Source organism: Neolamprologus multifasciatus, chromosome 9, assembly GCF_963576455.1.
Source record: "Neolamprologus multifasciatus chromosome 9, fNeoMul1.2, whole genome shotgun sequence".
NCBI classification, from domain to species: Eukaryota; Metazoa; Chordata; class Actinopteri; order Cichliformes; family Cichlidae; genus Neolamprologus; species Neolamprologus multifasciatus.
In genome coordinates, this window is record NC_140447.1 from 14,497,022 (window position 1) to 14,513,408 (window position 16,387).

The following is a 16,387-nucleotide window of genomic DNA, read 5'->3' on the forward strand; positions in this document are numbered from 1 at the left end:
TCATTATTTAAATGCGATTATCTAACTCTTCTACCAGTCAGCCTATTGATTTTTCTCGCTGACCCATCTAGATGAAACATTTAAGCCAGGTGTACTGTACTACATAAACATGAATACTAATACTCATGATCTCCTCTATTCTCCCTTTCCCTTGAAGATCTTCCTTGCTGTTCCTTCCCTCCCTGCAACCCCCCACCCACCCCCCACCCCCTTGCCTTTTTGATGATTAGTGGCATATATCCGGTGCTAGAGCCAGGATTATCTTGTCCAAGAAAGGGAGGGGTATATGCGGGACCTAAACCTAGCAAGGTGATTTGGAGCGTTAATTCCTAGGTGTAATATTCCCTGATATTCCCTAATGTTCTAGCTGGGAGCTGGGGGGAATCTCAAGGGAGAGCAGTTGTCAGAGCTGAGCTGTCGCTGTACAAAGGCAGAATGGATAATTAAGGCCATAGCCAGTGTAGGGAAGTGATGTTCATTTAGATTTGACAAACTCTGAATCCAGCCGTAAGCTTCCCCACACCACGGTGCTCTCTCATGCCTTGATTATGTGTTTTGTTCCCTTTTTTTACCTTCAAGTTTCTTCTTTATGTATTTCATTTTCTCTTTCGTGTCTTCTTTTCTTTCCCACTCTTGTTTTTCTGTCCTCTCTCACTCATTTGCTCTGTTGTTTTCTTCTCTTTTCGTTTTGTTCCCCTTCACTCACTTTCCTTCACCTTACTCCGTTTTTTCCCTCCACTCTGTCCTTGTGAATAATGCAGTCCACATAACACAGCTCTCCTTTCTTCTGTTTAGTGCACCATGGCTTGACAATTGTGATAGCCCAGGGCCAGTAAGACACCAACTAAGGCCAGCTGATTGGTCAGTCAGAAGCCATGTCAGCGCTCGCGAAGAGTTCTTCATCTATTTCACGAGTGTTGAAAACTCTTTCATGTCTGCCTTTGCTGCATGGCTGGCTCTCTTTTCTCTGTTGTCTGTGATCAAAAATTTTGCATGACATTTGTCAGAGGTATGTCAGACTATTGATTGAAGCAGACGTGCCAATGACTGCTAGTGCAAGAATTATCAAGAAAAAAAAGGTCTCTTTCTTCTATAATAAAAGTTGCAATATTAAAGGATTTTTTTTCCTCATGCTGATGCGTTTCGGGAAATTCCTCAAAAATATAGAAAAATCTTATAAGATAAATAAGTTGATTTTCTTCGCCCAGTCCCCATGGTTTTAATTTTATCTGCCCTTTATCCATCAAGTTTTCTTATTCTTATGGAAAAATGTAGCTATTTTCTAAAAAAAATTCTCAAATTTGAAGAAGTAGGAATCCTGAAAACAGCACACCTGACTGATTAAAGGCAATTAAATGTTCACAAATTAAAAAATACAGTTCTATCATTAAAAAATACAGTTTCAAAAATAGACTGCTGTCTCACCGTAAGACGGCTCTGGGTTTGAATGCGGCGGCTGGGGCTTTTATGTGCAGGTTGCTGCATGTTCTCCCTGTGCCTGCATGGGTTCTCATCAGATAGTCCAAAGACATGCATGTTAAGTTAACTGGGCTTCCAAATTAGCCGTAGGAGTGTAAGTGTGTGTCCGTGGTTGTCTGCTTCTCTGTGTAACCCCTGTGATGTGACTGGCAACCTGTTCAAGGTGTTCTCTTCCTCTCACCCTATGACAGCTGGGAGAACTTCCAGATCCCTGTGACTAAATTGAATAAGATTAAGAAAATGGAGGCATGAATGGAACATTTTAGGGTTTTTTTCTTGCTCATTGTGATTTATACTAAGCTGAAACGTCTAGTGTTTGTTCTGCAAGTCTTGCAAAGTCAAGTTTAGTGTACTACTAAAGGTTTTTCTTCAGTTTACACTCTTGCAGTGGGGGCTGTTCATCAGCTGATAGTGCTGACAGTTGTATTGCCCAGTGCAGGGCCTGTAATCCTGGAGGACCCACGCAGGAAACTTTGGGGTTTCAATGATGGAGCTGTTCCAGCGATCATCAGGGGGCATTTGAGGCATTTAGACAATGATACAGATGAGCTTGGCGAGCTGATTAAGACCATTCTCTGAGGAAAAGCACAGAGTGTTGTGCCATGTACTATTTGGAGCACTGCAGTGATATTGGTACACATACTTAGTGGACCACAGTGTGACCGTACCTGGCTTGTGTGGACAGAGACATTAATCCTAGCGGTTAGAAGAAACACGGAGGGATTGATATGCTACCTAAGAAGGAAAGTTTCTGTGGCTTGGATAGAGAACTGCTAGCTGTTGGAATGCATCCATAATACTTGCCAAGGGAATTCATCAGCGCTGTAATTGTGTGAATCTCATTGGAATCAACACACTGTTTGGATTTTTGAATGACTGTGGCTGTAGTGAATAGCTGTGGATAATTAATGGAAAGTACACCGCTTACTGGATATGCAGCTGAAAACCTTCTCTAACATCTGTTTCAGCTTCGCTGCCACAGGGACAGCTAGCAAAGCACCTTATATGACCGTACCCACGTTGATTTTTGATTTAAGTTCCTTATTTTATCATGTTTACTTTTGATTGATTCCCTTTTTTATCTATACAGTAATTTTTCAAGATACTTTTCTTTGTGAGGTTTATTTATTTATTGAGCTAAGCAAGCTTTCATGTTTTAGCTGTTTGTTTAGCTAGGTCCCATTGCCTGTGAATAGAGGCCTCTGAGACCATTATCTAACTCACGTTGTAATCTGTGCCCGAGTTTGCAGTCTTCACACAGATTTGTAATGGACTAATTGAACTGTAGGTTATTAAACTGCCTCAAATTGAAGCTTTTGTTTTTGGCATGAAGTATACATTAAACACACAATGAAAGCTGTGAAATGTCAACTCCTTGATTTTACTGTTAAAATTTCTTAAAGTGGATTACTTGGCTGATCCAATCCCAAACTCCAGTTCCTTTTTTTGTTTTTCTTTTATCCCACAACTTCGTGGATACAACATTGCAAAACTGTGGGCACACTTTACAAGCTAGCCTGACTCTACAGGGCCTCCAAAGAACTGGGCTAGCTGTTTCCCTCTGTTTCCATACTTCATGCTAAGCTGAGCAAACAGGCTGCTGGCTATAGCCCTATATTTAATGGATTAATATGAAAGTGCAAGAAATGTTCTCATCCAGCTCTTACCCATCGCATCATAGTATTTCTTCACAGCATTTTAAGGAGCAACAGCCATGAGCATCTAATGACTAAGATAGTAAAGCAGACACTGCAAACCCCTATCAGGTGACCTTAATGGACTGACAAGTTAGATGAGTTCAGAATCTTGCCAATATCAATAATGGACTTCCTCTCTGGCCTTTTAGTATTAGTAGAAACAGAGTAGAGCCTTCTGGCATGGAACCTAAAGTCTGCTTTCCGCTTTAGTAACTAAAGTGGTAAAAGTTCATGCAGCATAAGTAGTATGTGCATGTTTTGGCTTGTGGCTGAAACACATTGCTCAGCCAATAAAAATGCTCCCAATACTACCGGTGTTGTTGTAACTGTAACTGTAATGTTTCAGTAACCTTTGGGTTTAAGTTCAAGATACTGTATGAGCAAGTACAGTGATTACATCTGGTTATAAATAATTCAGTTAATCACTCTTATACTTTTTAATGTATGTATTAAAAATTATGTATTTGTATACGTTATGCGCTCACTGACCCACCTTTGTACACAATTCTTTGCATTTTTCCTTTGCATGCTTTGTGTCCTCCATCATTTCAACAACCGATGAGCTTTTCAGTGAATTTGACTCCAAACTGTGTTTAAACACCTGTGTGATGGCCGTTGTGACTATGACTCCTTCATTAGGTCCCAATCTCGGTTATTGAGCGGCAGAAGATGAATTATCCAATGGTGAAAAAAAATCAAAGGGTTTGAAATGGTAAATGGTACTCTACAGTGGCTTATAGAGGAAATCTATATTACAAATTGCCTTGGTGCACAGAAGCTGAACCTCAGATAGCTCTGTCTTTTTCTCTATGTATGTCTTTGTATGCACAGTGTATACTACGTAGGCGTGCGCGAAAGAGTCTTGTTCGCGTTTTCTGGGTTTGTTTAGTATCTTTTTTCTGGTATGAAGTTAACGATTCGCATGTTAGTCGGTTTTGCGCTTCCATGCATGCTGCTCAGGACATACACACACTGATACACACACACACACACGAAGAGATACATGCACACTTTGCTTGGTCCTGTCCCTCTGCATGAGTCCAGTTCAAATACCAATCAGGGTAAAAATAAGGCATGTTTTTGTGATTGATCAGATCATCCCTCTTTCCCTCTCCCTCACACTTACTCAGCCATACACACAACACACACAATCATAGTCATTAGTGTGTTTACCTCAACTTCTTTGAGCATGAAGTTAAAGATTTCAAGCAGTTTTAATGAGAATTTGCAGAGAAGTTTTCAGATAGCAAAGTTTATAAGCATGTTTTCATGCTCTTAAACTTTTTTAGTTGCCCAAATATCTTTACAACTATTGATGTCATCTGTACAAATACAATTAGACAGTAGATTTTAATCACTCTGAGTCAGCGGGGCGCTTGCCTAGTGATTACAGAGAGAAGTCTGGTCCCTTGTTAATATCCTTGAGAAAAACATAGAACTGCCAAAAAAAAAGGGAACAAAGAGTCATCCTGCTACCTCCTGTTACCACCTTTTCCCACAATGAATCATTAGGCAGTATTTAACTGCATACAAATTCTGTTATGAAGTGGAGGGTTTTTTGGGGGGTAAAATACAAAATTGCATCTGAATGTGCAAAAATACTTTGTAGATTTTTACCAATCTGTGTGTGAATGCACAATATAAATTTAAGTTGTGCAAGGGTGTGTTGAATGTCGCTATAATGTGCAGTTAGGTCCACGTAATATTAGAATTTCCCTAAACATAATCTTTTAATAGTTGTATGACTAAAGTCGGCATGAACTGCATTAACCAATGAGGATGTGTCACAGGGTGAGAGGTGGGCGCAGTCCTTCATAGGGCTAACTCAGAGAGACGGACCACCATTCATGCTCACATTTACACCTACAGCCAATTTATAATTACCAATTAACCTCACAATCATGTCTTTGGAGCGTGGGAGCTGACAGTGCTAAACACTGCATCAACCAAGCTGATATTGCACTGAAAATAAAAGCCACACCAGCTCTGCAACAGCATTATTTGGAGATGAAGTTATATGGAAATGGCAGGAAAATGAGTATGAAGAAGGCTTGGCAGCATACAACTTCATCTGTAAAGTGTGGTGGAAGCAGTGTGACACACTGACATACATATCTTCCAGCAGCGCTGGATCACTGCTGTTTATTGATGATGTGACAGAAGACGGAACTGTATAGGGATACACTATCTGCTTGGTTTCAGCTGTACTGGAGCGAAGTTGACTAAATGGCATTTCAAAGAGATGGACAGTGGCTCAAAACACAATCTAAAAGCAACCCGGGAGTTTTTAAAGGTAAAGAACTGGAATAATCTGCATTAGCAGAGTCAGTCATGTGATCTAAATCCAGTTGAGGTGCATTTTATAGGATAACTGTAATGAAGGTCTGGGAATTTTTTCCCCCAAAAGCCATTGTTTTGTCTTTTTATGTCAATCCGGCCGTTATTATCTGCAATATAATATTTTAAAACATATTTAAATTAAGGGTTTTAATTATTAATATATGGTTTTGGTTCATTTATATGTGATATATACATCAGTGAGAACAAACAACCCCTGGATCAACACGGAAGAGCTTTATGCAAATGTACTGTTTATAAGGTTGGGGAAAGCTGCAGTCAGCTGAGACTGAAGAAGTCACTTGGATGAGTGACGAAACGTTTCTTCCACTGAAAACGCTACTTCCAGATGAACAGAATCAACTGTCTGGGACTCGACTGCTAGAATTAGGGCCTTATTCATTTGTTTTGCCAATATGTTTTTGTAAATTTGTGGTCCTAACTGCGTAATAGAAATCTTCCATCAAATCATGTCATCCAGTACTCGTGCGTTCTCACCCCAGGGCAATAAATACTGCTATTCTGTTGCTGGCACAGAAATGCGGACAGGTATCTTTGGCAGTGCCTTGACACGTCAGCCATAGCAACACCGGACGGACATGGATAAGTAATGTTTCTCTTTTAAAAAGTCCACATTTGAAGGTCTAGGCACCAAAGACTGGTTGTTTAGATTCATGGCTTGACAAAACATCCATATTTGAAATCCTGGAAATGAGAAGAAATATTTTTTAAAGCAATATGGAAAGATTTTCTCATTTGAGCCAGAAAAAGTCACAATAGGACCTCTCAAACTACTTTCAACTGCGGAACATTTGTTTGCAGATTTTTGTATAAAAAAAATGGAACAGCATGTTGTATGTGCAAGCCTGTAAATATCTTTTTGGTTTTTGTTTGCAATCTGGCTAAGTGGATGCACGTTGCAAAACAAGCATGTATTATATTTCAAATTTTAGAGACACTTGAGATGTCGGTTCGCCGTAACGGTTGTAGCTGTTCACTGATCTCACTCATTATACGTGATAGAAGCCCCCAAGCCTGGACTAATTAGCTCAGAATGACCTGCGCTCGATCACCGTTTTCACACACAAACATACACACCAACACACATGGCGAAATGAGGACAGACAAATGAAGCTCATTTGTTTAGTTGATGAATAAAGAGAAGTTGCCCAATTGTCTGACTGTTAAACCATGGAATGGACTTTGTATTTGCACAGTGTGTGTGCATGTGTGTCCCATCACCATCCCACACAGCTCATTAAGCTACACTGCTGTAATTCATTTGAGAGATGGAAAGGACAGTCAAGCAGGAAAACTAACCATGTTTTTTTTCCCCTCGCGTGTTGTTTCTATAACTTTTCACGTCCTTCTTAGCTGTCACCCAATATCCTTCTTTACCAAAGAAGGCTGTACGTTTGTGTTTCTGTCTCGGTACAAAATCATGAAAAGTTCCTGTACAGACGGGTTCATAGAGGTGACATATGGCAGAAAGAATTTAGTCTCAGACTGGAAGGAAGAGGCGATAAGAAAAAGGTGTATTGAAAGGTTTTTTTTTCTCCTCTTTGCTGTCACCTTTGGTTTTTGTTTTATTGATAATGTGTTGGATTTCTTAAGCTTTTTGAGCTTTGTTCAAGCGCAAAATAGGTATTTGCCTTGTTAGTTTCTCCAAGGCAGACTCACATTAGTCATAGCTCTTTTATTTTATTTCATGTTTTACTTTATAAACAGTTTGTCACCTTGGTCAAGATTTACAACACTTTTAAAAAGAGTGGAAATTAGGTTTTTTTTTTTTAATAAATCAAACATGAGAGTGTTTAATTAATCAAATAAAAGTAAGGGAAAATACTAATACTGTAATTATTCAAGGTTAACATCTAATTATTTTACCTTGGCAACAAGGTTTAGCTCTGCTAAATTCGCCCTCACAGATTCCAAGAGTTGTGTTGTGTCACTCTATTACAAGCTGTGTTGTGTGATAGCCCCACGTCGCTGAGTTTTCAGCACTGAACTAAGAGCATCCACGAGGAGATTGACCTTGGCACATTTTTATTTATTTATTTTATTTTTATTTATTAGTCCTTGTGTGTGGATCTGTGTGCGTGTTTGCGTGTGCAGGAGAACATAATGAATTATGTATAAATGCCTTGCAGTTAAAAAGCAAACCACGTACTGCAATGTATGCTATATTTATCCATCCATCCATTTTCTGCCGATTATCTGGGTGCAGATCATGGTGGCAGTGGCCTAAGTAGAGACACACACCTTTGGCAGCATGTTCCAGCTCTTCCAGTTTCCGCACCAGCTATGAGATGTAATCTCTCCAGCATGGCCTCGGTCTTCCCCACGGCTTCCAAGCAGTCACCTAGGAGGCATTCAGGAAGCATCCTAGCCTGTTGACCGGACCACCTTAACAGTTTCCTTTCAATGTGAACGAGTTATGCTGAGGTTCTTAGAATATGTTTAAGGGAGAGCCTAACCACCCTTTGGAGGAAGCTTATTACCACCATGATCTCATTCTTTCGGTCACTACCTAGAGCTCACGTGCATAGGTTTGGGTAGAAATGTAGATCGAGTGGTAAATCAACAGCTTCACTTTTTTGCTCAGCTCTCTCTTCGCCACAATGGACCGCTACAGCATCCGCATCACTGCAGACTTCACACCAACCCGTCTGTCAATCTCCCGCTCCCCTCTCCCCAAGATGCTTTGGGGCAGCGCCTCCTCCCCGTAACTCTGTGCTTTGCCAAACTCATCACTGAAACAAAATAGCACGGATGCACCTCAGACCCTAAAATTGCTCTTTTGTTTTGCTGCTGTTATTTAAGCACTTGTGCGACCCGGTCAGCCGGACAGCTAAACATCACTCATTGTGCTGTTGCGAATCCCTTCAATCCATAACGCATTTAAAGTTTTCTGTTGTTTGAGTTTTTCATCAAACGTCGACTTTTTCCTTTTCTTTTTTAGACGCCGCACGACAATATTTGCACATTTCTTTTTCTTTTTTTTTTGTCAGTAATCCTGTTACGCCTCAAGGACTAGCTTACCCTCCTTTATACAGGATCTGTGGAATAAAAGTGCAAAATTGAATTATTTCTAAGGTTGGATGTTGTTTGATATTATATTAGTGCTGGCGTATTGACTGAACTTGGTAAAATATTTCCATTGTATGCCTTACAAGTTTAAACTTATTTTCTACTGATTCCTGAAGGGGCTTGTGAAACTTCAACCAAGGCTGGTTATGTAGCTGTGCACACACAGGCTAGATGCAAGACAGAGGATTTCAGTAATGGCAACCACTGATAAACAACCCAGCAGCATGCGTAGGAGAGTGTGTGATGAAAGGAATCGGGGAAAAGGAGTCAGGCCACGCAGCAGCAGACGAAGGTAATTAAAGAAGCCATCATCAGCATCATTAATATGCTAGATCTGCTGTGGCCCACTGACTAGTCTAATGGAGAACATGTCATCATCGTCACCATTAGGGAGAGTGGGACACACATAAACACACGCACACACTGTCTTAATGTTGGGTCACGCCACGATTACCACCATTAAGCCTAGAGTGAGAAGGCCTGCTTAGGAAGCCTCATTCTCTTTTACCATCATACATGCACGCATACAGTGCACACACAGAGCCCCGCACGCACTTGTGGATCTTTAATTCAGACCATGTGAGTGATAAGTATGCATATTTAAGTGATGTCAGGCCTGTTGGGTCTTTTAATTAGACAGAATGAATGAATGTTTTATAAAAACGTGTTTAACAATAAATGTGTTCATTAATTTGATGAGAGGATGTGCTCTGATGAGCTGAGTGGAACAGAGTAATGGCTCATATTCGGCTCTAGCGGTTTGATGGTTGTAGAAGCAACAACTAGGCTATCTGTTTCTGATTTTATACTCATTTTTATGTTCCTCTCATTACCAAGAAAAGTCTGCTTTGACGCATGTTTATCCCCTGACCTTGGACGGTTTGGGGGCTTTTAGTGAAAATACACTTTTGTCCAATGTGCAATGTGATATCGGTCCACAGCTCCATGGAGAATAGAAAAGATGGAAAATCTATTAACTTCTAAAGTCTCTACAATCATTTGCTCTCTTTCTTTTCTTTCTTCCTTTTATATTTTCCATCTGCAGGTATGCTTTCAGGTTTGTCATGAAAGTTCATTCAGATGTATAGGTTCAGAAAAAAATGTTTGAGTCCAGCAAAGTCTAGCTTGCATCTATTGAAAAGCGTAGGCTGGAAGAACTCGGGCTTTTTTTTTTCTCTCTTCTTCTTCTTTTTTCTTTTTGGTAGAATAAATAAAAAAAAATAATGAATTAAAAAACGAACGGTGCAGCAGCTGTAAAGATTTGAAATCTTTCACCAGCGCAGGAGTAGTCAACTCATATTCTGGAGCATAAAACTGAAAGGACAAGAGGTATCACCAAACTTGGTTATAAATGCATTTTGTTGCCCCTTTTAGCCCCCATCATCTGCTAAAATATTTGTGCAACAAAACCAATCTAAATGTTAAGCAGGTGTGCTGACTTACTCCTCCCCACTGTTGCAGTGGCACCTCCTTGTCCCCCCCCCACCCCCACCATCCGTTTTCTACAAATGTCCCTCCCTCTTCCTCGCAAACCCTTCTCTCTGCCTCCCTTGACACTGCTGGAAACAGAGTGATGATGTGTAATTTAGACCTAATCGCAACATCAGACTTGTGCTGCGATTTACATCCCTCCACTAGCTGAGCCAGTCAGACAGTCAGGAGGGAGATGTTAATGTGAGACCGCAGGTAATTACTGTCATTACAGCATGCCGCAGATCCTGCCAGCGTACGCGCACCCATGTGTTGCGTGGGTGGGTGTTATTTGATCTTTTGAATGGTATAGCTTGATATATTTGCGCTTATAATTAATATGGGTGTGTTAATATGCGGGGGTTTTGCCATGAAGGCTTAAACAGAACTTTTTTCACGTGAATATGCGTCAGAGCACGAGACAAAACACAAGATGAAGTCACAAACAGCGGGGGATTGACAATATTTACTCCACTGTTAATGTAATTACAATCGATACCCTGACTCAGTTTATTCTTCAAAATGTAATGATTTGCTTGATGTAATTTCACCGATCCCACGGTTTCTCTTCAGTGCTTATTTGCTGAAATGCAACCCTTCCTTAATCCAATCCTAATTAAAAGCGCAATTTTTCATCATGTTACGCAAACTGAATTATTAATTATGTGTCACTGGCGTCTTCACAGCCTCGTTGCTTACTTTTATGCATGTCAGTTCTGTTTTTTTCAGTGGATGCATAAGGTATTAAACAAATGAGTGTCTCGTGGATTTCCTTGTGTTGCAACAGATTTGAATTTTGGATTACAGTGGAACAAAAACAAAACCCGATGCGTTGTCTGCTGCGTCGTATATTCTTGTGCAGGTGAAAAATTCATCAGCTTTAGGGTTGTAAACTTTTGAACTGGTGCCTCTGTTTATAGCCCTGGGCTGACTGACTTCTGTCAGATAAAGTCGTTAATAATTTAAAAACCTTGACCTCAGGCAACTAAAAGTGTGGTTTTTTTTTCTGTTTTCAAAGCATATTTAATGGATGCTCAATCATCAGGAAACAGATGTTGAGTTATAAAAGTTTTTGGACGCTACAGACAATAATCTCTTTTATTTTTAATGCTGATAGTTTTTTTGTTGGCTAATCATTGCCTCCTTCACTTTACTGTTATGCTCACTTGAAGTCACTAGATGATAAAACAAATTATAATGATTCTTAATCACTTTTCTTTGTTTGATTGCTCAGGAATTTCTTTCGCAGCAACAGAATCAGTCTTATCTATGTGTTAAATTTAAATCTTCTTTAACTTTCTGGAAACACGTTGGCAATATAAAATAATAACATATATATTTTGTGCACGTGTGAGATTGAAAATACACATGCAGATAGACACACAGATGCACACACATGCTTGATTCATCTCATACCTGCAGTTGATATTTTGACATTTCGGGTTAATCATTTGACATTTTTATAAACTTAAATCACGGCCCACATATTGGAAACTTTTTCTGTGTTTGCTCAAGTCTTTGTGGGAAGATGGTATGGCATATCAAGGTGTTTCTATGGCGATAAGGGTAATATGTCAGGGTCCCCAGAGTTTAGGCCTGGAAAGGTCCTGACTGATAAGCAGAATGAAAAAGTCAGCAGTTTGGCCAGTGCCATCCAGTCCCTGTTCACCCCACACCCATCTTTTCCCTTTCTCCAATCTCGCCTCCAGTCTGCTTCTGCCCTTCCACCCACCCACCCACCAAATCCTCCATCTCCCCTCCCGCCTGCTTAATACCTCACCTTGCTATTTATACCTGTGTCTGCAAATGCCATCTCTTTCATCCTCCATTATTCTCCATTTACCTAATTTTTCTCTTGTGTTGCCATTATGCTCTATTTTTGACATTTAGTCTCACCCTTTTTGCTCCCCCTCTATTTAAAGCATTACTTACCCCGCTTTTTAGCTTTTCTTTAATCACACCTTTGCTCCCCTCCACCCCACATTTATATTTAATATGATGTTTGCATCTGAGCGTGTGCACAGGCGTGTCTGTTTACAAGACAGAGACATGCAGTCCATAAATGTGTGAAGCTGCAGGATGTTAATATTTTTAAAAAATACTTTAAGCTGCTAACCTGTTTAAATTACTTGGGATTTGGTTAGAGTGAATATTGGTGTGTACGTCACTAATCTGCTGGGTAAAGTATAGAAAAGGGGGCAGTATATCTGCAATAAGGAAATGCTGAAAAGATTGCAGCTGCTTAAGTTTTGATGGATAATTCTTGGCTACTGTATCGACTGTAGGTGATCACGCTCCGGTCAGAGCTGGAGGGGACGCGGTCTGACAATGCAAAGCTTCTGCACGAGAGCCAGCTGGTCATGACTAATGTCAACCTTTGGATCACTGAGCAAAAGTATGGACACTCCCAACATGTTTTTTGTGAATTTAAAAAAACAGAGGATTTAAGGAAATAAAAGGAAGTTATTAATGTTTTCTTAGTTGGCACATGCTATAAAATATGTGTGTATCATATAGTTTACTGTTATGTGCAGCTACAGTTCAAGGTCAATCTACAAAATACTTTATGTTGTAGAAAATATTGATTTTATATATTTAAACCTGTTTAATGGTGCATTTTGATCTGTTTGTTTATATTCAAACAACTAAAGGACAGCCAAAAACTGTTGATGTGTTAGTTTGTGTAGAATTACATTAAAAAATGTGTCTTCCATACTAAGGGCTTCCAGTGAGAGCATTATTGCCCAGATTGAAGCCCAAAACAAAGCTCTGCTTATCATCACTAAAGAGAAAGAGTAAGTATATTTGGCACAGCGATATTTTTCAGTAGCTAGATTTGTTTGCGTTTGTAGACAAGTATGTTCGAATGAATGCGTTTCAACCCTGTACGTCGCTTTATTCAGGGAATATGACTGAAGATGGTCGGCGGAGGTTTGGAAGTGAGGCAGCATAAAGTGTGTCTGTGTACGTGTGTGTGTGTGTGTGCATATGCTGAGGTGATTCAGGTAGACTCCCTGACATACTCACACCTGACAGTGTTTCTGTTTAGTCATGTCTCATAAATACACGTATACATGGGCGTGACATATTCTTCATGCCAGAGATCAAAGCTGTCTAGCTATAGTGCCAGACGTTCATAATCCCACCCAGCAGCACCGTAACCATGTTCTCCTCTGTCTCCACTCACACGTGTCCTCGTTCGTGTGTGCTTATGTTTTTGTCATGTTACCATGTGGCTCTTGTGCATAACATACTCCATACACCTTTGTCGAAATCACATCTCCCTCAATGGTTCCTTTTCATAATGAACACAGTCCTTCAATATTCCCTAACCGGAAAATGTCTGCTTCCCAGCCCCCCTGCAAATAAAACAATTTCAGAATTCTTAATAGGTCTGAAATTGGCGGGCACAGCAAGATACTGAAATAGATAGTCACTAGAGTAAGTGATAAATGCTGTGCAAAAAGAATTGTGTTATAATGGACTACAGTATATGCGTGTATGCGATGATGTCTGAACTGCTAGTTAAAGGCTGCTCTGGAAAAGAGAGAAACGTGGTCATCACTGGTGTTGCTTGAAAGACTATTTTGTCAGCAATGTTAACAAGAGTCTCTTGATGATAATAGGTGTCTGCTATTCTTCCTCTCTATGTATATTTCTCTGTTTAACGCGTCTCAGCGTCTCTCTGCTTTTGTCAGATGCCTTCAGGAGGCTAATGACACACTGAAGGCGGAGGTAAAGAGACTGAAAGAAGCGGTGGATGAGAAGGAGAAAGACAAGGAACTCTTCAAGGTGAACAGGGGCAGAGTGGAAAAGCAATGAACTACAAATAAGGAGATACAAGAGCGAGTCAATCATAAACAGGTTTGTTTTTTATAATTGTTTGCAGGCCCGTCTCCGGGACTGGGGAGTACAGCAAGACAGGAAAACGTGAGTCATCTACATATATGTGGGCACGTGTATGTGTGTGTGTGACCACACATTTAAAGGCATACGTTTGTTTGCATTCAGCAGCTGATCAAAGTTTAGCATGTAACAAAAGCCACCACGTTTGGCTCTTTCGCACACAATCTGGTCGGAACAAAGCTGATGATGATAGTAACAGCAGGAGTGCCAAGTTGTGAATGAAACGCCCCGCGGGCCCGGCCACCTGTGCGTAGCAGTGCCCGTGTGTGCGCACGTGCTGCTGTTTTATTTCTTCTTCTTCAATCTGAATATGTTATTCATGCTGGGCCTTTAACAATGATTACACTTCAATCAAGTGCCCATCCTCTCCTGCTTGCCACCCCCGTGGCTGCCAAATAGCATTCATCAATAGAGAGGAGATATATTTATTATGTTCATTAAGCCAATGAAAACAAACGTGGCACAGATGGGATTGGGTGTGGGATGGAAGTGAGAAAAGAGGGTGCGCGCGTACGGGAGAGGGGTGTTGTGTGGGGGCCACCTGCCTGCAGCGGTACTCCCCATACCCCAAGTGTGAGCCCCCCTAAGGTACCCCTCATTAACAGCTCTTCCCACCCACGCCCCATTCTAACCTTGCCCCCGTTTTTTTTTTTTTAACATGTGCCTCATGTTGCACCCCTCCCCTAACAAACCACCAGACTCTGTTTCCAAAACGGATCAGATTTGTTTTGACTGGGGTAGGTTTCCAGTGCTATTCAAAGCTGTCAGTCATTTTAATGATATCATTAAGGGGCCGCGACAGAAAGATGAATCGCTTTTCTTTGTCTTTCCCTCATAATTGCGAATGAGCAAGTGAGAGGGACAGAGCGAGAGAGGCAGTTCATATAGATGTATGCATAAGAGAGGGTTTTGATTGAGCGAATATAATAACACGGAACGAGATAAAAACAGTGAATGAAAGCCTCTTCCATAGTGTCACCCCCATCCAGCCCCTCTTCCTCCTTTGCCCCCCTTTTTTATTCCATTCCTTCATTATGTTGATTCCTAATTTATTTTATTTCATTAGTATGCCCACACCTTCCCCCACACTCACACCTACCAAAAAATGCCATATGTGTTAAAATTGCACTTCTATAAAGCAATAGATAATGTCATGATTGCAAGGCAGCCGTATACATTCAGAGTGTAAATTTCATTACTGGTGGGACAGGGGGTATCTTAACAATGTCTGTCTGCTGTCACTATCACTGACAGCAGTCAACACGGGGTGAAGGTTTTGTCATTAGATATGCCTTTATTAAAGAAATTTATTATGATTACCTGACCTACTGTTATAAAGCTGCTTGAATGAGAAGGCCTTTCATTGCATTTGTTATTTTGTGAAAAAGTAAAGCCCACAGGGAGGCGCAGAGAGGCCTGATGGAGGGGACCGCAATTGTGTTAGCTCGGTAAACGAAATTTTCTGCATTTCTCAACCTCAACAAATTACGTAAAACTCAACAAATTACGCAAAACTGAAGCTTTTTTACATGCAAATATAAATCTTAAGAGTCAAAAAGGATATTGGCATATTTATTTGCATTTTCTGCTCAAAATCCACCTAGTGGATGAAGGATAAAGAAATCTCCAAGCATCAGCCAACTCGTAGCTCAATTTGCTGCCATAACAGACGGGAAAACTTAGATTTAGACACACAGATCGAATAAGCGCTTGTTAATAAGGTGATGTTTTGACCAAAAGCATGTCTGTATGAGCAGACATTTTTGTGTAACGGTGTTTACACTACATCGTGTCTATCCAAATCCATTTAGTAGCCGTTTCTGTAATCCTCGTCAGCAGCTGTTTTCCAGATGTTGTAGAATTGTAGATGTTCAAATATATATTTTTCTTCAGCACTGTAATCCCTTAAAAGCCTACTAGGGGTAACGCTTCTGAACCGAGCTGTTTCTGTTATATTTCAGGCCTCCCCATAGGACAAAATGACTGGGTGTGCATTGAAAGTTGGTGAGGGTGGTCTCTGCCTACGCAGCTACTCTTGCAAAAACTCGGAAACTATTCTAATGGTCGTCAAATTATTCATCTGAGGTGTCAAAAGTCGTCCTGGTGGGTACAGGGAAGGCCACATTTTTCTGGGGGAAAGAGTTAAAAAGTAGGCAAAACTTTATCTGTTCACCTTAGAAACCTTGTTATGAGGACAGTAATATCAATGCAGGGGTGTGGCTCTGGACATAGAACAGATTGTAGAATTTGATCCTAAACAATGTACAATCTACAGTCCATATGTCAAAGGTTTTTAGCCACGGAGACCAAATTACGTCGCTTATCAAACTAACACCTTACCTTTCATTTCCACTGTGTAAATAAGTAGCCGAGTGGCAAAGTAAAAGGCTATTTTGCCATTACGGGTA

At 40.5% G+C, this 16,387-nt stretch overlaps 1 protein-coding gene across 4 annotated transcripts in view; it reads left to right on the forward strand.

Moving 5' to 3' along the window:
- LOC146511257 (uncharacterized) overlaps positions 1 to 16,387 on the forward strand; it is a 116,828-nt gene that overhangs the window by 68,359 nt on the left and 32,082 nt on the right. For 3 of the 4 annotated variants that reach the window (XM_085172568.1, XM_085172569.1, XM_085172571.1), the window contains 4 exons: positions 12,359 to 12,468; positions 12,794 to 12,868; positions 13,772 to 13,865; positions 13,963 to 14,003. In XM_085172568.1, coding sequence (XP_085028694.1) covers positions 12,359 to 12,468; positions 12,794 to 12,868; positions 13,772 to 13,865; positions 13,963 to 14,003 — 320 coding nt within the window. Of the gene's footprint in view, positions 1 to 8,719; positions 11,818 to 12,358; positions 12,469 to 12,793; positions 12,869 to 13,771; positions 13,866 to 13,962; positions 14,004 to 16,387 lie in introns of those variants that run through there. The other variant, XM_085172572.1, reaches the window with a different exon arrangement.